Source organism: Armigeres subalbatus, chromosome 3, assembly GCF_024139115.2.
Source record: "Armigeres subalbatus isolate Guangzhou_Male chromosome 3, GZ_Asu_2, whole genome shotgun sequence".
Taxonomy (NCBI): Eukaryota; Metazoa; Arthropoda; class Insecta; order Diptera; family Culicidae; genus Armigeres; species Armigeres subalbatus.
In genome coordinates this window covers 203551519-203575873 of record NC_085141.1, presented here as the reverse complement: position 1 = coordinate 203575873, position 24355 = coordinate 203551519, and the positions used below count along the sequence as shown (strand labels likewise).

Genomic DNA, 24355 nt, shown 5'->3' with positions numbered 1-24355 from the left:
CAACAAAACGTTACACTTTGTCACCGTTTTGTCAACCTGTTGCCTGAAAATAAGCTTGCTGTCGAGGGTCATGCCAAGGTAGCCGGCCTCATTGGCCCATTCCACAGTCGTGCCATTGAGGATGATTTTACAGTCCCCAGGCGGAACAAGTTTAGGGGATTTGGAGTGGGGGAAAATGATGACCTGGGTCTTCGCCGCGTTGATACAGATCTTCCAGCTGGTGAGGTACTCTGTCAGGGCATCCAGGCCACGTTGGAGTTTTGCCACTAGCGCTCTGATCACTCTACCGTTGTAGACGATGGATGTGTCATCTGCGAACAGAGACAGAATGCCGCCTTCTGGAGGTTCTGGCATGTCGGAGGTGAACACTACTAAAAATCCACACATATTTATTGGCAAAAATCCATAGATTTAACTTATGATGTATATCAGCGCACACATAATAATTCTCCACGCGAACTACTAATAAAATATATGTCCAAATAAACTTTATGTGTGGTCTCGAATTAGCAATTATTTAAATTATGTGTGGTTCTATATCGGTTATATTAGGGTGGAGCTATTGCAAAAAATTATAACGGCGACACATATATCTTATATAGATATTTTTGGCAGTGAACAGATTGAAAAGCAGGGGCCCGAGGATACTGCCCTGGGGAACGCCTGCGACGATGTTGTGCGCATTGGAACTCGCTCCGCTGATTGAGACCCGGAATGTCCTTGCCGACAGGTAATTGTTGATGATTTTCACCAGGTAGCTGGGAAGATTGTAGCGTTGTAGTTTGTACACCAGGCCATCATGCCATACATTGTCAAATGCCTTCTCGACATCGAGTAAGGCCATGGCGGATGTTTTCGAGACAAACTTGTTCCGTCTGAGGACGTTGGTAACTCGGGTCAGTTGGTGTACAGTTGACCGACCGCGTCGGAAACCAAACTGTACCTCGAGCAAGATGTTGAGATTTTCGGCAGACTCAAGTAACCGATGATGAATAGCTTTTTCGAATAGCTTGGATAACCCTGAGAGAAGGCTGATGGGTCGATAACTTTTGGGGGAGGAAGGATCCTTCCCAGGCTTCCGGATGGGGATGACTTTCGCTGACTTCCAGGACGATGGGAAGTAGCTAAGCCGGAGACACTGATTAAAGATCAGCGAGAGGTGCTCAAAGAACGGAGCACTCATGTGTTTGAGCTCGAGATTCAGGATGCTGTCGAAGCCTGGGGCCTTCATGTTCTTCGACGATTTGATATAGGCCGTCAATTCGTCAGCTGAGATCTCCAACTCCTCCGAGAAGTCGTTGGGAATCAAATGGATGTTGTTAGCATGCTCGTTGACGGCTGCTTCGTGTGGACTGACGATGTTCTGCCCAAGATTGTGTGAGCTGACGAAGTGACGACCTATTTCAGTGACCTTCTCTGCAGGAGTTATCAAGCGATCCTTAGAGCCATTATTGTCTAGTGGGATCAAAGGTGGAATGGGCCGAGGCTTGGATTTTAGAATTTTTGTCATTTTCCAGAACGGCTTAGCATAATCTGGGAGAGTGCGGATCTTATTCGAGAAGTCGTTATTTTTGAGGTCCACCATTCTGGCCTTGATAATTTTTGTGATTCGATTGCAGCGTGCCTTAAGCTCAGGCAGTCCAGTACGCTGAAACTGCCTGCGAGTGACATTCCGCAATCGAATCAAATCTTTGGTGAGTGTATCGATGTTTAAGGAGTTGCTTACCTGCCGAGCCGTCGGTACGTGTTGCTCTCGGGCCGCCGTGATCGCCACCTCGATAGCGCACAGCTGGCGGTCGATACTTTCCGGCGTCTCCGGACGCACCTCGTAGTCGACGGTGTTATCGACGCACTGCTGGAAACGCTGCCAGTTCACTCGGTGGTAGTTCCGCCGTAACTGCTGGTGCCGATTGACCGAGGAGCCCAGTTCCGCCACCACCGGATAGTGATCCGAACTGAGCTCCTGGTATACAACCGGCTGCGAGACGTGGTCACTCAGGTTTGTTACGTAGAGGTCGAGCGTTGCGTGGGCACCGGACCGACTCAGCCGAGTGGAGGAATCCGGGCTCAGGATCGTGTAGTGGCCTTCCTCCATGTCGTTGCTCCAGATGGTGCCGTTTCGATTGCCGCGACTGTTGCCCCAGGCTTGATGTTTGGCATTCAAGTCGCCGGCAATGATATACTGGCCTTGCCTCCGCGTCAGCTTGACGATGTCCCTCCGAAGGGCAGCCGATGATCCATCGCCGGCTTTGGCTTGCGTTGGACAGTACGCCGCGATGAGCGTGATTGTGCCGACCGAAGTGGTGATTTCGACACCGATGGCCTCGATGACACTGAGCTGGAAGCTTGGAAGCAGACGACAGTTGATGTTGTGGCGAAGAGCGATAGTCACACAGAGGAGGCTCTGGTCGGCCGGTCGAGTCGCACGATGCGGAAGTCCGGGATGTTGACGTTCACCTCCGGTTTTAGGTGCGTTTCGGTGATGAACGCCACGTCTATTTCCTTCTCCTCAAGGAAATCCTTCAGCTCGATTATTTTGCTCTTTAGCGAGCAAGCGTTCCAGTTGACCAGGCCCACCCTAGCAGCCATTTTCAATGATGAACATGCCAAGTGTGAAGACCTGGTCGAATCGGGTTTTGCAGCCGCGCAGTCGAGTGGCGAGCTGCGCGAAGATCGGCATCAGTTGCTCCGGAGTGTACAGCGGGGCAGATTCTTCCGGTGGGACGACTTCGTTCTCCGACTGCCGACGGAACCCAGGAGGAGGAAGCGGGGGCCATTCGCTGGTGGATGGTGCCGACGATGCTGGAGCTTGGACCGATGCAGCTGCCGCCAGTCGCTTGTGCAGCTGTAGCGGTGGGAGTATTGGAATCACACGACGGGGAGCCGGGATAGCTGGAAAGTTCACCTCGTTGATTACAGGAACACGGTTCTTCTTCGGAATGGTCCTGGTGGAAGCCTTCTTCCGGATTTCCAGGAACTCGGCTCGCTTTGGGCAGCCCTTTGTGGTGGCCCGATGTTTGTCGCCACAGTTGGCGCACTTGGGATCGGCCACCTCCATTTTGTCGCACTCGTCAGTCGGATGGGGTTCGCCACACTTGTTGCAGCGCGGCTTCATGCGGCAGTTCCTGGTGCCGTGCCCGAAATTGAAGCAGTTGGTGCATTGCGTGACATCGCGGTGCACTGGCCGATATCGCTCCCAGTCAACGACGGTGTAATTTATAACGCCAACCAGCTTCAGGTCCTTCCAGGTAGTGGAGCCGTGCTCCAGATGGATCAGGTAAAGCTGGTCGCGATATTTCCTCGCCTTGTCGTGACGAGCGATCTTGTGGACGGCTACTGGCTTCAGTCCGCAACTTTCAAGCTCTGCTTGGAGCTCTTCCTCCTTCATGTCGTGAAGTCCTCGCAGCAAAGCCTTGAGCGGCTTCGTGCCGGGGTGGTCATGAGTGTAGTACTCATACTTGTGGACCTCGAGGAACTCCACGACGGATTGATGATGGTCCCTGTTGGCCGGCATCACTTTCACGCCCTCGCTGCAGAGCCGAAAAGTACATTTCAGCCCCTTAGCGATCAGCTGGCGAATTTTTGGGCGTAAATCCGGCGGATCGCCCTTCACAAACACGGGCGGGCACTTCTCCTTCCGCTCCGGTTGCACCTGCGGCAGCTGCGATTGCTGCTTCTTCCTCTTTTTCGGCGGATTGCCGGCGTCATCAAGCGGCAACGGCGAGAACACGTTGCTCTGCAAAAGCTGCTTGGGGGGGTTACCCGCGCCTCCAAGAGCAGTGCGCTTAGGCACTTTTCCAGCGACCGAATCGGCCACCGAGTCTCCCATGACAGGTCCGGGAGAAAATAACGCCAACGCGACAAGCGAAAACGTAAACAGCGAAAGAACGAGAAAAAACACTTCGAAAAAATGCGCGAGCAAAAAACACGTCCGTACGTGTTGCTGTCTCGAACTGAACTTGCGTTTATTCATGTAATTAAGATTAAATATATAAAACACCGCTAACTCAGTCCCCACCATTCCAGCTACGTACATGCTTCTTCAAATAATCATATTTTGTATGAATATAGCAGTAATATATTCATTTGAATTCATGAATTTGACATTCAAGCCTATAGCCAATTTTCAATATACAAAACAGCCCCTTTTCAACCCCCTCGAACAATCTTGAAACGTCCCATAATGTTAAAATGTATATTATAATATTGAAATTTAAAAATTAAAATTTAAAAAAAATCGAAGAAAAAAAGACCTCGGATCGAGTCTAAAATTCCGGAAAATCGAACCCCGGATAATCGAGTCCCCGGATAATCGAGTTCGACCTGTATTAATTATTATTATTATTAGAATTATAAAATAGAATTATTCCCTGTCCACGGATGATGGGGTCAACGTTGATAAGTCAAGTGTCTGCATATTGTTAAAATTGTGAAATAATTTGTTCTTTTATAGTACACATTGCTAGTATTATTAGTACTCACCACATTACCGTTAGACGAAAACGAGATGAATTTTATTGCATCCGAGTAAGGTTACACTAAAAGCAGTACTGAAGTACGTATTTTAATCCCGGTAACATTTCAATTTAACAGAAACGCGTCGAGTATTTTATGCCAATATATAGAAAATAATTAAACACTTGATATATCATACCTCCATGCAAATACTTAGAGAAGGTGTCGCATGATCTAACAACATCTTCTTGAGTATATGCTGCGGAGGTTCCGGCAGGGTCTAGTACCAGTCTTAACTAACAAAATACTAACACAAAAGACTGGGAAGCAAACGATCATCCATTGCACCAATTGTAGTTCATAGTTCAGTATACAGTAAGTAGTGAAAGTAGATACTGTAGATTTACTAAGTTTGCATTATATATGGTGATTGTATCCGTTATTTCTTCTCAGTAATCTTTGTTATTTTACTCTTACTTTTACTGCATGGATCAACGTATAAACAAACCTGTTTCGATCTTTATTTTTTTGGGTTAGGAAAAAATAATACATACTCCAATGTAAAGAAAGATTGAAGGACATAGGAGACGTGACTAAGTGTATTCTGAAAGACAAATAAAATTAGTTGACTACCTTATAACACAGTAAATGACCGATAGGGAATGAACTCATGATCAGCACTAGACGATAAAACAAGAGATAAAGTCACGTTTAACTGAGACCTTAGCCACCTATGTACATGAGAATAGACCATATGATGCTTTCAACCACTATCCTTTTCTCTACATGACTAATAGTTTGACCACCTAAGGTCGTGAGGAGGATCAATCAATGTCTTTTTAAGCCCATCATCAAATGGAAGCTCACGAAATGGTTTGAAATCTTTACTGACTGAATCTAGTTCTGAGACGATGATGATGCTATGCAAGGCCGTCATAAGTCCACATCAAAATATGTAATTGTTAAAATAGCAGGCTCAATTTTTTTAAGATTGTTCCGTGAACGGTTCTAAACTGTGGCCCATTTTGGCTTTTCGATTCATTTTCGACTGCTTTCACTAGATAATTTTCAAAACTTTGGACGATTATTGATATATAAATATAGTAATACGATATTTTAGTTTCAAAATAAGTTTTCATGAAAGGTGTTTATTAGAAATATAGTCAGCAATTCAAATTTAACGAGATGTATCGTGTATACCTATACCATATACACATCAACATAATTGTATTAACACTGACTCGCGATTGAAAATTAAGATTTTGAACAAACTTTTAAAGCTTCTTTTGTTTGATGGGGACATTACTTAAACGCTATTGATGAGAAAACTACTTCGAAACAATACCACTCACACTGAATAGTCCGAACAATATTGAAAGAGACTTTTTATAAGAACTGTTTAGATCAGGCCTTAACAGCAGACTGTAATGACGAATAGACTGATCATTGGATTTGTAAGGGTTACCTTGCTGGACAACTAAAATTTGTAACATCAGACAACTCTAATTGGAAGAATTCAGGATCTGTCTCAATTGGATACAGCGATACCAGATTGCTTCAACATCAATTCCGTAGATTCGCTCAAAAATTGTGGCTGTCGCAATTGCGGCGCTCTTCCACAATCCTATTATACAACCCTAACAGCACACATGTTTTACCTAGGTTACTGCAACTCACAATCAAGTTGCTGCAACCATTTTTATTTTACTTTTGCTGCTCGGGAAAACATCACACGACAGATCTCTAATTCTTCTCAATGTCTAATGTCAATGTCTAAGATCTCTAATTCTTCTCAATATATTCTAACCACAGACAAACATCGCACAATTACTTTACCACCACCTTACGTGCATGCTGCACGAAATAAAGTTTAGTACAACAATGTCAACAGAAGGCGCAAGTGTGAGATGTCAAATACAAAGATATACGATGCGTGCGCCTCTGGTTGTGAAATTCGTCATCAGTTGAATTTGAAACGACCGTTAAGCACATGGTCGATAGGAATTTCATCAGTGTTACGTCGGTTTGTCTGTGTTCTAACTTTCATGAAAAACCAAACAGAAATAGATTCAAGGCATAGTGCCCTCTATACACATTTCCACATTCGCCGTAATGTCAGTTGCTATACATATTTTTGACAGCAACTTTATTCAACGCTGATACTACCTACATTTTATTTATTGAACTTTATTTAACATAGAATTAGTTTAATATCGTGGACTTCTTATTTTTCACATTTCAAATTATTGAGCTTTAGCGCTGGCGGTGCCATAGTTGTGGTAATGTTGGTTCACCAACAATTTGGACGTAATGAGTTCATTCATAATTTGGCGTCAGCATAAGAACTATAACTAATCCAGTACAGAAGTAAAACAAAACCTTATTTTGACATTGAAATTAAGATTGAAAACGAAGAAAATCTTCAAAATATCAGGATTACAATCCATCTATTACCGCTTCTGATACTTTCAGCAAAGCTTTTTAATCCAAGAGTTCCTCCAGAAAACCCTCTAAAAAAATCTTGAAATAATCATTCTGGTGTTATTTCGTAAATTTATCCAAAAATTCTTTGGAAAGGCTTCTCATCATTTTTCTGTAAATACTTTACACAATTCTATGGGACAAACCTCCAGGAATTAATTCAGTAAGTCATCCAATATATTCTTTAGGCATACTTTAATTTTTTTTGGAGTACTATCAGAAATCCTCTAAATTTTCCATCAAAACCTATTCAAGGAATTCATTTTCAAATTCCAACAGGACTTCCTTTGGAAAATCCTTCGCAAATGAATTCTGAAACTTCTTCGGAACCTCCTAAAGGAGTTGCTTTCGAATTCCACTAACTTCCCAAAAAATCCTTCGGAAATTTCTATAGGACAACCTTAGTAAGTTCCGTAAAGAATTCTTCTGGAAATTTGTTCAGAAATTCTTCTAAGGATTATTAAGAGAATTCCTCCAAAAATTCCTTTAGTAATATTTTAAGAAATATCTACAGGAATTAATTCGGATTTTTCTTTTATGGAAATCGCCACACGCCAATTCCATTAATTCAGAAGTTTATCCACTTGGAATTCTATCTAGAAAATTCTAGGACGAAGCTCTAGGAGTATCCGAACGAATTACAAAAGTCTTAAGAAGAATTTTCAGAGCATTTCCAGTAGAAACTTTCGAAGAAACTTCTGGAGAAATTTACTTCGAACTTTTCCGAAGGTACTCCTTGGAAAATATGCAATTACCGGCGGATTTTATGAAAAAAAATTTGAATTCCTGGAGGAGCTCCCGAAAGTATTTTTGGAGGAATTTTCAAATGAATTATTGAAGGATTTTTTGAAGTATAACTTGAGTGGATTTTCGAAAAGCGTCTTACCGCACGGCTAAGGAGGGCCCACGGCTGTTCAAACTTATCTTCAGGATTATAACACAAGAGCAAAAGTGTTATTCAAGAATTTAAATAGGATGTTCGATTTCACTGAATGAATTAGTTATTTGCAACAACCTTCATGGATCATACACAAGAATTATTTTCAATGTGATTATTTTCTGGATTTTAGGCAGTGGTAATCTCGGTCAATGATCGACCAGAAAATTCAAGATTGCTTTCATCATCTACGGTATCAGCGTGGAAATTGGTCACTCTTTATCTCGATACTCTTCCCTTTCTCTTCAAATGGAAGCAAGACAGAAGATCGTTCGATTCAAATCGTAACGAAAATTGCCCATGGCTCGCTTTTTAAACTACACTTCCATTAAAAAAAATTCGGCCGTGTCTCAATGGAACTATCAATTCTAATGTTGCCGCCTCGTATTATTTTTGTCTGAAATTAGCAAATAGAGGGGGCAGCAATAAAATTTTATTTTTTTTATAATTTTCAAAACATTTTTTAAAAAACCAAGAAGGGTTTTGATTTTTTGATTTTAAAAATAATTATTATTATCTCCTCTTCGGAGACCAATAGGACATAATATTCAATAAATATTTATATCGGTTCTTACCTTTAAATATAAACCCATACCTATATCAGGAACTTATATATTGCCCCAAGCAACACACAAAATAATAAATAAGTTTCTGTGATTTATTCACAACAATTTTGATTGCCGAAATTTTGGTTTTACTACTTCTTTACAATTCATTTATAACCGAAAAAGCGCAAGAGGTGGAGCCAATATAAAACACATCCAAAGTTGCATTTGTCATTTTCTCGGAACTCAATTATGACTAATATAAAACTCACTGCAAATTGTAAATAAATATCCAGAAATCACAATTGTTTCAACACATCAGTCACTAGTTTGGAAAAAGATTTCGTTTTTTGTCGTCTTTGATGATTCTAATGTTGATGATAAAATAAAGTATCGAAAAAGGTAATAACTTTTGATAGGTGCTATATAAAAAAATCAATTGCGGATTTGGATTTATGGTAAACTAGCGAAAGAAACCCAGCTTTGCCCGGGTGTTGCAAATGTCACAATGAATTTATTTGCAGCCCCGCACTCTAGATCAATTTCCATGCGTTTATTTTGTTTTCCCCAACAGCGGACCCAAAATTGTATTCTAATGATTTTTAACATTTCCCCGTTAAATTCATCAAGTTTTTGTATATACAAACCTTGCGGATCTCAAAACGAATCGATTAGGGAAAAAATCTTGTAAATCGGTCAACCCGTTCGCGAGTTAAATCGTCAGGAAGGAGAACTCAATTCATTTTTATTATATAGAAGAAGATATGTACATTAAACTCTTGAATTTTGCACGCGCTTCCTGAATAAAGGCAAATCATTGCATCAAATAGGCAAATTTTTTGTCAGAATTATCACCATATTGCCTCCTAAAACTGCATAGATAGGGTTACTAAATATATTAAACATTATTGCAACAGCTCATGCGAAGTATCTATTAGAAACTCCAACCGATTCGTCTGCCTAATTGAACTTTATTCTTAGTTTAAAACGCATTTACGGTATCGGTAGATATTCCCGGCAAACTATTGCGCTCTAAAGCCGCAACTGCATCTTTTTCCATCTTAATTAGCTGTATCGTAAATTCTCGAGTGAGCACATACGATAACGGAGAAGTATTGGCAAAATAATGTTTCTATCTTTTGTTTTCGAGCCTGTGCCAAGAATGGAACCTTATCAGGGATGCCTTCCGTAACCAAATTTTGATTTACTTCGCAAATGAGCAGTTAACGTATTTTGAAAATTGGAAATTATATCGCCACACTTTTCGCTATCTTTCTTCCTCTTGGATCTTCTATAACTTTAATAAGTTCATTTTGCTAGGGAAGTGCTTGGTGCTGCATTTGTCAGATGCATAGCGCATTTTTACTCCATGATAACCAGCTTTTCTTGCAAAGAATATAAATAAATTCTTACTTGGTAACAATATGCATCCTCAATGTACAAGCAATAGTAAGTCGACAAAGGTACCACCCAAAAAACACAATGAGGAGAAAATGATGATCATCCCCTCAAACTGTAATACTGTAATACTTTCCTATGAGAACAATAATGCTTTTAGAGAAATATTCCCTTATTTGAATTAATCCTTAGAATATTCAGAAATTGTCGCACATGTGGCCACCCCTTATATGTACCTTTGCATTTCCTATGAGCTCATGCATAATTTATTGGTATTTGAGAATTATACAAAGAAAAGGATATTCGCCTTAGGTAAAGGATTTTTTTCATCGATACTCATGCTTTCTGTTAACCAGGTATGAGAGATATGAAATCTTGAACACTTACAACAACAAAAATGATGCATTGTCCTAGGGGTGAAAGATCTGATCACACGATTTGGTTGTAGTCAGATGATTTTGTTTGAAACTAACTAAAGCTTCATAATACAATGTACAATCGAACAAGTAGATAAAAATAGTAACCCTATCCAAGCCAATCAACATTTATTCCGTTTGTCCTATATAAGTTACAAGGCCAACGTTTAAATAACACTTGGGTAATGTAAGTCATGTTGATTGTCTTAGATAAGGCGTAACTAAGTTTCGTTGCAACAATAACAAATCCACAGGCAACAGTTTTTGAATCCAATTTTGATTTACCTTTTCATTCAATTTACGATGAAAAACAACGAAAATTGTACATCAGCTTATTATTTCGAAGATGAAGGTGAGTAATACAATATAAAATATAATAATTTTAGGTCAATATACCAATTTGAATTTTATCCAGGCAAGATTATTCAATGTCCACAGACAACGTCAGCTTTAATAACCGGATTCATTCGTGTTCATAATCAGAACATTTTTCGAATGTCCTTCAACTGAAATCAGCTTCGGAAGCATTGCTGGCCTCGCGTGATAATCAACAGGAGCCGGGTGCCCCCAAAGGAATCTAAACCTCTTCAGAATCAGAGTTTTCTGTGATGTGTTGTGTGTTTAGTGCATAGCATGAAAATTATTATTTAATACGGTATCGGAAATAGTGTTCGGTGGTAGGTAATTTCAAATAAAAGTTTTACAAAAAAGGAGTTTATTTATCTATGTGAATCAGTGAATAAAAATGAAAAAAAAAATCAGATCTATTCTTTCATTCTATTCTGATCATCAGTTGTTAAAAGGTTGTGATTTTTTTTAATAATAACATTGCAATTTTCCATGATTTAATTGAGTTGTTAAACAGTTGCATTAGGCTAAGTTCAAAACTAAGTGTTTTTATTATGTAATTTCGAAACCTTTGGCATAACAACAAAAATAAAAACTCAGGAAACAACATTACAACTATCTTTAAACTTATGGTTTGAATGAACCAAAAACACAACTTATTTACAACTATTTTTATCATTTTTCCAATCACATGAAGTTGCATGTGTTACTTGGGTGTTTACTTAACTTACAAGTCTTGTTACAAGTCAAGTTAACTTTACAAGTCTTGATCTAAATTTGAAACCAGATCAATTGAAACTTAAAGTGTGCTAGTGAAAAAATCCGTAGATTTCCGCAGAAATTTTCAAATTTCCGTAGTTTTTACCTACGGGTCCGTAGATCCGTAGAAAGCACTCAATTCCGTAGATCTACGGAAATTTCCGTAGATCTGGCATTGCTGATTGGATAATTAAACTGAAATTGAACTCAAAAGTGACATTTCGATGGTTATCGAATAACCCTGCTCGCAGAGCAAGATTACTTTTGACAGATATCGAATCATTTTCCATCGATGTCCTATTGGAATTGCTGGGTAGCACCAGCCATTCTTATAACGGGGTGATTGTTTAATTTTCGGACTGTCACTTTTAGGTTTGGTTCTCCAAATGAGACAGACCCTCAGATATCAACACGACATACTAACAAACAAATTTGTTTAACCGCCTAAATATGAGGAAAGCTATTTTTGATTTATAATTGGAATCAAAGTTAATACATATAATCAAATATCATAACCGACATCTCTCCACAGCTTTAATATTCATCATAAAAATATCCCCAACCTGCCCATACTCCTAAGGCAGTGATATACTAGCAGTATATCCCGCAAAACTTAAAACCCCCATGGGTAAAGATGTTGTGAAGGCTTATCCTTTAATCCCTGGTGTATCATGGACGATATGAATTTCAAATTCACATCGGTGACTTGGCCCCCGGCCCCCTTATACATCAATAAAATAAAATAAAATAAAATAAATAGAATTATAAAATAGAATTATTAGAATCATTATTATTATAAGAATTATGCATTAGAATTAGAATTAGAATTATAAAAACAAAAATATGTGAACGGAACCCGTTATTACAAAGTTCTTGATAGGTACTCAGGGGGTGAAAGTTATATCATGAAAACAAAAGTTATATCATGGTGTTTGCGGTAATATTTACAAAAATAAAAAAATTGGAGGGTGATAAAAACGAGTCAATACTGGTATTTATATTAAAATTATAAAGTCTCATCAGAATAATAAATTCTCATTAGTATTAAAAAAATCGTAGTAGAATCGTAAAATCTTATTGGAATTATAAATTCTTATTGGAATTTTGAATTCTTAAATCAATTCTTCTCGACCATTCTTAGCAATGTTATGAGTCTCTAAACAAAATCTTTAAAAATGGAAATATTTACACCATTTGCAGAAATCCTGAGCTATATTGAGAAAGCTAATTAAAAGTAGAAAATACATTACATTGAATAAATTTCTTAACCACTTACACGTAATGAATCCCATCCCATCAATAATCGATGTCTTTCTACTTCTCTATCCGAAATCTACGGACTGCAATTAAATTATGAATAGAGCTTGCTGCTCAAACTATGCTGAATACGATTACACCCGATTCTATTGGAACGCATCCCCCATGTAAAAAATAATCGGGTGTATTGTATCGATGAGGGATAACATAACATGGTACCCTTTTATAATACATGTAAGATAAATCATACAAAAGGGATACAATTACAAAAAACACACTACTCCTAAACAATGTATGGATTCAACAACAACGATGATAAAAATCGAGGGTGGGCTTTACAACAAAGCTGTGGGCTTCCTTATCTTGCTTATGATGTAAAGGGCCTTTTATATTTGTAGTTTCGATAAAATAAAATACATGTTGGAAGGAAAAACTTACCAGTTGCTGCTCCGATAGACTCAACCCGCCCGGCACTTCCCGTTCCACCACCGCGCCGAGACCCACGTGGTCTTCCGCGTTTGGTTCCACGTGGATGATGGCGCTTACGTTGCTTGCCAAGTCCATCATATGTTGAAAATAACACTGCGAATAAATGAAACGGAACAAAAATGTTACGAACGTGATTTAACATTGGTCAACAGTCAAAAATACAGTTGATCAAATATATATTAATTATTTTTATGTTAAATCAAACTTCACATAATATTGAACGATAAAGTGAGCAATATTATTTTTACGTAATATGTTTCTCATCACTATTCCCAAACTAATAAAATAATTAACTACATGATACTGACCCATAATATAACAAATAAACGTACGGTAATGCATTTTTTTTTTCTTAACGAGACCATCAACGCATACTTGTCTTAACATACCATTAGTGACTTGTTGCAAAAAGCATCTATGAATTGGTACTAGATTGAGTTGTCTGATACTAATCTATACCAGAAATTGTAATTCAGAGACGAAGAGAATACAACAAACTGATTGCGATCTGTGTTCCATTGATCGTCTAACCGTTGGATTACTGCATTGCAGCCTTCGTGTTCGAATGCGAGCTGATGCAACGATTGAAGATATACATATCTTAATTTACAGATTTGTGCCACAAGTCAAGCTACTGCCATTGAATAAATGCCATTAATTTGTGCTATTTTCCGCTTACAATCAGAAGCTATCGAACCTTTTCGTTTTTATGTTGGATATACTTATTGAAGGAAACATATATAAACATAGCATCTAACTGGTACATGTATCTACTATTGATGTCGCTTGGGGTGTAACAAAAAGAAAAGCATTATGCTTGATCAATCGCTGTAGACAGGTTTCACCTATAACTCAACAGAAGTGCAATCAATACCAGTTTTCGTGTTACTCTGCACTTCATTTTATGAATGTCACGACGAATTCGTGATATAGAATATAAATTTGTTGGATGGCTGAAAGGTACACAGCAGGAGGATTACTACAGAACCAATTTGAAAACCACAGACAGGATAGGTCAAATAGATAGAACCCTCTTGGCGAAAGACATAATTGCTGCAAATAAGAAAGGTTGGTGTAAGATGAAGCTACAACGATTTCATGTACCTACTTAAATTTAAATATCGCGTAAATAGCTCACTAGTTATTGTACAGTGTGTGTATATTAACCGACCATAAACATAATATAGTAATTGCATTAGAGAATTCGTCCTGCCCCAAAGAAATAATCTTCTGCAAGTTATTGGTAAATCCAATTGAATTTAACTCCCCCAAAAACTTGTGGTCTGGCAAAACTCCCCACCATACTAAATGAGTTATTTGCAAGACGATGATAAAATCGGAAGACCTGTAGGATTACTAGCTTACGTTTTGCTTTTCTCGTACAACAAAGTTATACCAGAAGGCTATAATTTCACTCCAAAAACAAAAATACATAGTATTGCATACCAATCGACTCAGTTCGATAAACTGAGCAAATCTAGACCAACATTTGAAAAGGGCGTAACAGCCAAAATTTATTCCTTCTGATTCTTGGTCTACATATATAGCTATATATGTAGACGAGGAATCAGAAGAAATAAATTTTGGCTGTTAGGCCCTTTTCAAATGTTGGTCTAGAAATAATATTTTAAGTATTAACCTTGCTAACTAACATGTAGATCAGAGAAAGAGAAAGAGAATGATAATGTTTGAAAGCTGTCAATAGGAATAGAGTGGAAGAAAGCAAGTTTTTATGGAAGATGTTACTGTGAGTGGGCGTATAATGAAAGTTGTCAATCAAGTTTTATTACGTTTGGACAGGGCAAGTGAATTAAACAAAGTCGCTCGAATTCAACGCGAACTGAACTTTTAAACACCTTTGTTAAACTCACTTGAATGAAAAGAAAGTTTAACATGTTCAACTTTTTGGCAAGTCAATTGAATTCAACTGAGTTGTTCAATTCACTTTCCCTGTCAAAACGTAGCATTAGCTCAGGTTTGTCAAGAGGAGGAATTTAGACCGACTATTTTCAGCGTTCACCGACTGACGAAAGAAAACGGCCTACGACTAATTGATTTCGCCACCTCCAAGAGTATAGCCATTCGCAGTACCATTCTCAAGAAACACGCAAGTAGCTCAACGCATCCCGCAAAGGCTTCGTGCCGCGACCCGAGAAGTGCAGGGATAAGGATGGGAGTATCCTGGCGGACGAACGTGTGGTAATCGTGTGGAAATTTACCAGCCCCCACCTTGTTGGAAATTAAGGATGCCGTCCAACAGCTGAAGACCAACAAAGCAGCTGATAGGGATGGTATAGGAGCTGAGCTCATCAAGATGGGCCCGGAAAAGCTAGCCACTTGCCTGCACAAATTGATAGTCAGAATCTGGGAAACTGAACAGCTACCGGAGAAGTGGAAGGAATGGGTCATATGCCCCATCTACAAAAAATGCTACAAGCTGGAGTGTGAGAACTTTCAAGCGATCACCATCCTTAATGGCTCCTACAAAGTCATATACCAGATCATCTTCCGTCGTCTGTCATCAATAGTGAATAAGTCCGTGGGAAGTTATCAAGCCGGCTTTGTTGACGGCCGCTCGACAACGGACCAAATCTTTACTGTACGGCAAATCCTTTAAAATGCCGTGAATGCCAGGTCCCAACGCACTATCTGTTTTCAACGGTTTCAAACTGGCATACGACAGTATTGACCGCGTAGAGCTATGGGACGTGAACAGCTTATAAATAAAAATAAAATAATATAACTTTTGTTTCGTTCTTAGAAAGTTTTTCGATCAAACCGAAATTTAAAAAAAATACACGCATTTTAAAGTGCCCCATTTCTAAATGATCTGGTCTTTAAAAAGTAAAAAGTGCGAAATAAGTGAGAAGTGAGAAGAGGAGAGTGAGAAATGAGAATTGAGAAGTTAGAATTGAGAAATTCGAAATGTAAAGTAGTAGTGAGAAGTAAACAGTTATAAGTTAAATGTGAAAAGTGATAAGTGCGAAATGAGAAATCATAAGTGAGATATAAGAAGAAAGAAGAGAGTAGTAAGAACAAGATTTGATTTGATTTATTGGACTATAGGCTGCAAGCCCGTTATCCTACTTATACATTATACACATAATTATTGTCACATATACAATTGTCCTCTTAAAAACAGTCTTAATCTATCACGAATTACTTCTGTTGTCATGTTTGTAGAAATTACATCTTGTAGTCTGTACATTCAAAGTTAATTGCCTATATGCCGGGTATTAAGCCACCCGGAGTGGAAATTAATTACTATGTCTGAAACTTGATTATGCATATGTACAACATGTGATAGATTTAGTTCGGAAAAGGTATTGGAGGGTAACCGCCCCTTCGGTGGGGTTTGATCCCACGACCCCAGTTCGCATGACAGGTGCTTTCCCTACTAAGCTACGAAGGACCTCCGTCGTCCACCGCAGCTTAGCGGGTACTGATGAAACCAAATTCCCAGCACCAGGTACCAGCCGATCTCTCGCAATACATTTTCAGAACTAACTCTCTCAAATGTATTTTGTACACATCATGTCAACCAAGTAGGATGAGTATTTAGTATTGTCCGGCTCCTACACACTTGCTTCATCAGCAACGGCGCTCAATGAAGTAGGGTTGTGTGAGGTTGTGCCAGTTTGGTCGTCAGATCCCAACACGACCACACAAGCGAAGAGAGATCGCCACTCGAGATCAGTACATTCAAAGTTAATTGCCTATATGCCGGGTATTAAGCCACCCGGAGTGGAAATTAATTACTATGTCTGAAACTTGATTATGCATATGTACAACATGTGATAGATTTAGTTCGGAAAAGGTATTGGAGGGTAACCGCCCCTTCGGTGGGGTTTGATCCCACGACCCCAGTTCGCATGACAGGTGCTTTCCCTACTAAGCTACGAAGGACCTCCGTCGTCCACCGCAGCTTAGCGGGTACTGATGAAACCAAATTCCCAGCACCAGGTACCAGCCGATCTCTCGCAATACATTTTCAGAACTAACTCTCTCAAATGTATTTTTGTACACATCATGTCAACCAAGTAGGATGAGTATTTAGTATTGTCCGGCTCCTACACACTTGCTTCATCAGCAACGGCGCTCAATGTGGTCGTGTTGGGATCTGACGACCAAACTGGCACAACCTCACACAACCCTACTTCATTGAGCGCCGTTGCTGATGAAGCAAGTGTGCTGAGCAGACATACTACATAATTGATGTCGAAATCTTTGAAAGTTAGTCTAATGCGTGACAAAATAAACAGATTCAATTCATCATGATGCAGACATCATGTTCAGACATCTTATATAGTCTGTTGAATTCAGCCATGAACCTGCTGCGTGTAGTTCCTTGATCTAAATGGAGGATCGAAGACCCTCCGACGACGAACAGTAACCGGGCTAGTGTTGAAGTTGAGCCGGTTATAGAGATATGGACTACTAATTCGCCCTCTCAAGATGTTACAGAAAAAGACGATGTCAGCAATCTTGTGTCTGCTACTGATGGTGTCGAGGTCAAATAACGAGCAGAGATTCTCATACACCGGTAACTCTTCTCTCCATCCAAGGTTTCTCACAGCAAATCTTAAAAACTTTCGCTGTACTGCCTCCAACCGTTGAATATGAACTTCATATTGTGGCCGCCACACCACACTCGCAAAATCCAGTTTAGTCCTAACGAGGCTAACATAAATTGTGAGAATTGCATGTGGATCAGTAAGCTCACGTCCAAACCGTCGGGTGAGAGCAAAAAGTTGCAATGTGTCCGAGAAGTGAGGACCGAGGAACGAGATGTAGGAAGCGGAACCCAAGCAGCACAAGTTAGGCAAAATCGGTTGCAGCAACTTGTTTGTGACTAAATCTGGTCACATACGAGTTGCAGTAACCTAAGTGAAACATGTGTGCTGCTGGGGAATTCTTTTTCTTTCCTTCTTTATTTTTTCTTCTTCCTTCTTCTGTCTTCTTTCTTCTTCCTGTTATATATCTCTCCACTCACTTCCCACTACTCAACATGTTGCTTCTCACTTCCCAATTATATTTCACTTCTCACCCCTTGCTTCTGTTTGTCTCACTACTCACATCGTACTTCTCACTTCACAACTCTCACATCTCACAATTCACTTCACCACTCACTTCTCATTTCTCACCTCCCACTACTCACATCTTACTACACACATCTTACTACTCAATACTTCTATTTCCCAGTACTCACTTCTCACTTTCCAATCCGAAAATTGCCTAGACCGGCACCTGGAATCGAACCCAGCCACCCTCAGACCGAAACGACACGCAACACTAACAAACGATTCTCCAAACACTAAGCTAATTGCTCGACGAGAAAAAGAATCACGCCGTGCACGTCCGGTGGCATTTGCCAACTCGTAACACTGAGATCTAAGATCTTATAACCAAAAGCTTAACATCTTCCATATTATAATAATGAGTTTGCTTTTTCTTTGAGGCATTATAACTCACAACGGTTGCGCCGATTTTCAAGATTTCCTCACTGATCGAATCGTTTTTGGATCAGCTGTGTTTGTACATATTAACAGCTGATAAAAAAATGTCAAAATGCAACGGTTTCATGAGTTCTGAAGAAAGCCACCAAGCTCGAACTGAAATCTAGAGTGCAACGCTGCAATCAACTAAATGATTAACAGATCAAAAATAAAACCCGAGATCTGAATCTAGATCTAGATCTGAATAAATTATTTCTTCTTTATACAGTGGTAAAAAAACAAAACAATGTGATCAGTCCTTGATCAGCGCTCCAGAAAATTGGTTTCGTTATATTATTGTTCTTCACTAATAACGTAAAAAAACAATGCAACATATTTTTTTATGCTATTGCTATCCATATTTTTTTTTTGTTTGACGACCGTGATTGTGATGAACGATTAGTTTATCGGCTTTATCGGTCAGCTCTACTCAAAGTATGAGGGAGGAGATAACACTGCGCAACACTGGATTGCGCTTCAAGATGAAACCAAAAATTTACTGAGGTTTGGGGTCTCTAGTGACCCCTGGTGAAAGAATTTTTGAAAAAAAAATGGGACGCTGCTTCAAAATCCAAGACGCAAGTTTTTTATGGAAAATTAGGGATGTTCAAGTGGACTTTCATGTCCGTATAAAGCCACCGGAAGAATCAGAGTACCTACAGCGCGAATTTTGTCTTCGTTTGCAAACTACGGGACTTCGGGCTTCGTGGAAGGCCACGAACACGATGGCTTTTTGCAGTTGAAGAGGACCTGCACTCATCGTTCAAGACGACTGGAAGCGATAGGCCCAGGATCGAGTACAGTGGAGAAGAATACTCCATTCGGCGAAGGTTCATCGAAGAGCTGTACTCCATCAAAAATCAACCCAAAAAACAATTTTAGCTGAACTGTTCAGCTGAAGAAGCTCATTTTCAAAGAAATAACCTCTTTTTTGCAATTCCTAATCATACCTGGCTTACAGTTTGTCTTTGAGTGATAAAACCGCCTACTTTTCCATACCAACAAAATGGGTGCTTTAATAGAGTGATTCAATTTTTGACTTTTTTGCTCCCCTATGCTTAAACGATGACATTTGCTATTTTAATAATCGTCTTAAATTTTGAGCTAATTTGGATGTAATTTGACTGAGCACAAGCTGTTTGAAACTTGTATGAAAATTATTATGAAAACAGTAATTTTTGTGAAAAACCGTTCCTCATCATTGCCCATTAAGCTCTTAAAGTGTATGAATACGTTACCAGCGTAGGAAATTTAACAAGGGAAAATATCGTCGTTGTTGCTAAAAGATTTGATGCTGGCAACAAAAATTATTAGGAAAATACTGAATTGTGAGAAATTCAATTTAAAGGTTCCCCCAAACACACGCGACGCGATTCTATCGCTTGGCGACAGCGATTCTGTCGCCGTTGGTATGGAAGCGTAAATAGAACATTGCCTGCAGCGACCCAGCGATAGAATCGCGGCGACTACTTGTCGTCGTCGCGGCGATGAAATCGCTTAGGTCTGGGGGAGCCTTAACACGTAAAAGAATAACATCAATATCAATAAAGAGCATTTCTGTTTTCTTTATAATTTTGCTCACAAAAGTCAGATTGCTTCGCAACAACAACTGACTTTCAGCTTAGGATCTATTTTATGATGGCGATGCGTTAAATATATTCAAATAAATTCTGGGCTGCTTCACGAAACGATCCTTTACAAGTGGCAATTCTCATAGTAATTTTCATATAACCTTCAAATGGCACGTGCACAATCAAATTACATCCAAATCAGCTAAAAATTTGGGAGGACTATTAAAATAGCAAAAACAATCGTTTAAGCACAGGGGAGCGAAAAAGTCAAAATTTGAATCACTCTAGTGCTTTAATGAACTGCAACTCAAATGGGTTGCATAATATCCATTATAGCACTCATTTGGGTGCTATAATGCAAAACCAACATCGGAACAGTAGTTGCATGACTACATTTTGCTGAATTAGCTTGGGATAGTGTTCAGATGGTGTATTCTCTGCGTCGCGTAATAAATGAAATAGTTTGATGGACATAACATCATAATTTTCCAAACACGAGTTCATCTATCGCTTCAAGGCTTGTAGAGCTATGCGATGTGACACGATAACATAGAATCTAATTGTTCTCTGCAGCAACATTATTTATTGGCAAGAATTATCATGTGAAGTAAAACGGTTTTAACTATTTTGCTACAGATTTACCATAACAAAGCTCATTTTTAATCATTGCAAAAAATAGCGTGTGCAACTCGTTGCAAAACTCGATTTTTTCATCACTCGTAGTATTTATCCAACTCGGCAAGCCTCGTTGGATAAACGTACAACTCTTGCTGAAAAAATCATCTTTTTGCAACTAGTTGCACAAACTATTATTTCAGCTTCAGCTTGTTAGGAAGTATAAAATCATATCTTTTGAACAATATAATAGCTATGATGGGGTTCTAACGGTTTAACCAGATGTAGATGACTGCCAACGGTATGGGCTCCAGAACAATTTGAAGTGCCTAACATTTGCGCAGGGCAAAATTGAATTGTAAATCATACCCTTGGACTCTATGTGCCTGTATGGGCATAAGCAGTTAACTCGATTTCATATCAGTTGTAGTTTCCTTGGAAGACCAAACGATCTAAACTCCAGATAATTTGGATAACCTAGAACATCTGTAGTAATACTTACTGTAGCATACATGTTCACATTTCTGAAATTGTTTAAAGCTTAATTCTTGAAAAAACAGAATCAAAATCAATCGAAAAACGATGAAAACTGAAGAAACATAAATGCAGTACCGGGTTGTTAATCCCCGTAAGTTAGACAATTATTGGTCAACCACCAATGTTTGATATCCCTTTTGACTTGAACATCCCTAATTTTTCATACAAACTTGCGTCTTGGATTTTGAAGCCGCGTTCCAACTTTTTTCAAAAATTCTTTCACCAGGGGTCACTAGAGACCCCAAACCTCAGTTAATTTTTGGTTTCATCTTGAAGCGAGAATTTTTTTCTTAATTGATGCGTAGTGATAATTGAACAATAATTAAAAATCAACAGATTGAAAGCCGTTCGCGAACAAGTAGGTATGAAGCGACAGAGTATGAAAGGGAGGCATAGAGATCATTTTTATTGAACAGTACACAATCGAAGCGTGAAGCTTCTTGTCTAATTGCCTATTCAGATTACGCCATTTATTATAATAAGTATCACGATAAAGAGTAACTTGATTTTTGTAGCAACTCAATATCTAATGTTGGAAACCATATTCTGCACACCTATGGCCTTAATATTCTGTGCACTTTTTAATAGCTTATAGTCGATTATTGATGATTGTTTCGAATAGCCCGTAAGCCCGCAATTGGTGAAAATATATTTTTCTGGACTATGCCAAAGTTTCAACAAATTTTAATTGTAATACAAAAAAATGGCAGCGGTGACGGTTCATAATATATTAACGGCAAAGTTTTGGTTTTTTTTTTGTAATTTCTTGTACCCGGGGCTTCGTGAATCAGTAATTTCTTATTTTGTTGACAACGTTTTATTCCCCGGAAATAAATCAATTTCAATCACAATCGTACTAGGTTTTTTACCAAAATAAAAGAAATAAAAGATTGACGCTTACCTGGGGTGTGAGATCCACTGGTGCTGTCACAATCAGCCATAAGCTCATCGTTGCTAGAATCATCACCGCGGTTTCCGACATCCGACAATTTGATGTGGCCACTTGTGTTCGACTGTTCACTCATGGCGGGGCTAGGCGCCCCAGATTCCAAGAAGGCTAAATCGTACGCATCGAGTAACCCATCCGTTCTATTCTTCTTCGGATCAACCAACTGTAGAATATTTAAAATACAATAACTTAAAATTGGAGTGTTCTATTTGTAAGCAGGTTAAGTTCTAGAGCAATCTAAAACCTAAACTAACACATCAACTATTTCTCGTTTGTTGATAGGAAAGGTCAATGTTGCTTTCATGACAACCGACCATCATGCAAGAGATGGGATAATTAGGGAGCCATTTATATGTGCATTTAAAAATGAGAAAATAAAAATTAAATTTAAGCACCACATGCCCTTAGTTCTGTTTTCTCTTACCTTGCTAGATGCGGCATTCTGCTTTCGCTTTCGATCCCGCTCCTTATCGTTCTTTGGAAGATCTTCGGCCGTGGACTTCCTTTCCTCAGTCTTTTGTCGGTCTGATGGTGTTTTGGATGTTTCCATACAGTACAGCGGTTGATGTTATGTCAGCAGCAGGTAGCATCGCCCCGACCAAATCAAGAAGAGAAACAATAAAACAGGCATAAGTGAATTAATTATTCTTTCCGTTTTAAAATGTTTTATTTACAGCCTCGTGACTGCACAATATTCATATGGGGTAACAGGAAAAGTCGGAATTCGTTGAGGGATATTGAGGCTATTTCTCATTTCCCGCTTTAAACTAAGATTAAACGTGACAATTTAAAAATCAAAAATTACCCGGTCATGTGAATCGTTGTGATTTCCAATGAGACATAGGGGAACGGTTCTGATACCTCTCATGTTCGTTCCATCGAAAACAAAACAATGAAATGAAATTTGATTTATTTCAAATTTTTGTGATTTTTTTCAGCAGTGAGCACGCATGTTAGCGAAAAGAAGCGACAATATTGGTGCTGTTTCTTTGTTTTGCGTTTTGATGAATATGTGTTCAGTGAGATGGGAAACGGGACAGTTCCCCATATAAGACATCTATTAAAAACGATACGATGTTCGTCATAAGAAATCTTGTGATTACAAGTACAAGTACAAGCCCGGGTAGAGGTGAATAACAAACAAATAACATAATAATAACAAATTTTGCTATGATATCAGATTTAGTTTTTCTTATGTTATTCATAAATAATATAAAATAGCATATCCCATACCATAGGATATCCCAACAACAACTTTTGTCATAATAATAAAATTAGTTATTTATATGTTATTGTAAGAAAGAGCACAACAACAAATGAAGAACATGTTTTGCAATCATAGCAAAGTTTGTTATTCATTTATCATTAGAATTTTCAACATATAAATAATAACTGATTTTGATATTTTCTTTTCTTCAAATGTTTTGCTATTGGTTTGTTTTTATAATAGCAAAATGAGTTATTTATGAGTTATTTGCTAGAGCAATGTCTGTTATTATTTTTGCTATTTTAGCAACTATATCAAACAAACTAATATGTATCAGATTTTGCTATTCAATTATTCATATATTAATAGTAAAATTTTATATTATTTTGCCGTTTTCTTCTACCCGGGAGATCTTTTCGAAAACATCGATTTCGTTACCATGTGGATGTAATTTCAAAGAATATATCCCTAATCATGAGGATAAAATATGTCGTTAATCCCGATTATATGTAGGAAATATCTTATTACTTTTGTTAAACCACCATTTTAGATATGAAATCCTATATATAATAAACTTACATTTTAACTCGATCTCCTCGTCATCCAATAAAAGAGAAACCACTTCTTTTGGTTTCAGAGTATCAGGTTTAAAATTTCCACCACTTATGACCATTCGTTGAATCTGCAAATAAGAGAGAGCACAATTAAACAAAAAATATTTATATATGAAGTAGTTTATTAACGGAAATAGAGTCATGTTTTCAATTTTTATCGCTGCTGAGAAAAGCTTTTTCGTTGCTCTCTTCAATTATATTGGTATATGACATAAAAAGAGCAACTTATCCCACTTCTATGATGACATTCCCTTTCGAACGAACAATCTATCTAAGCGATAA

The 24355-nt window shown here is 38.6% G+C and overlaps 1 protein-coding gene across 1 annotated transcript in view; it reads right to left on the bottom strand.

Annotated features, from left to right (window-relative positions):
* The window catches only part of LOC134226837 (chromatin-remodeling ATPase INO80), a 90329-nt gene that overhangs the window by 14519 nt on the left and 51455 nt on the right, over window positions 1-24355 (bottom strand). Inside the window, exons 11-14 of the mRNA XM_062707859.1 lie at window positions 24039-24141; window positions 22677-22777; window positions 22205-22415; window positions 13035-13178 (exon numbers count right to left, since the gene is read on the bottom strand). Coding sequence (XP_062563843.1) covers window positions 13035-13178; window positions 22205-22415; window positions 22677-22777; window positions 24039-24141 — 559 coding nt within the window. The remainder of the gene's footprint in view (window positions 1-13034; window positions 13179-22204; window positions 22416-22676; window positions 22778-24038; window positions 24142-24355) is intronic.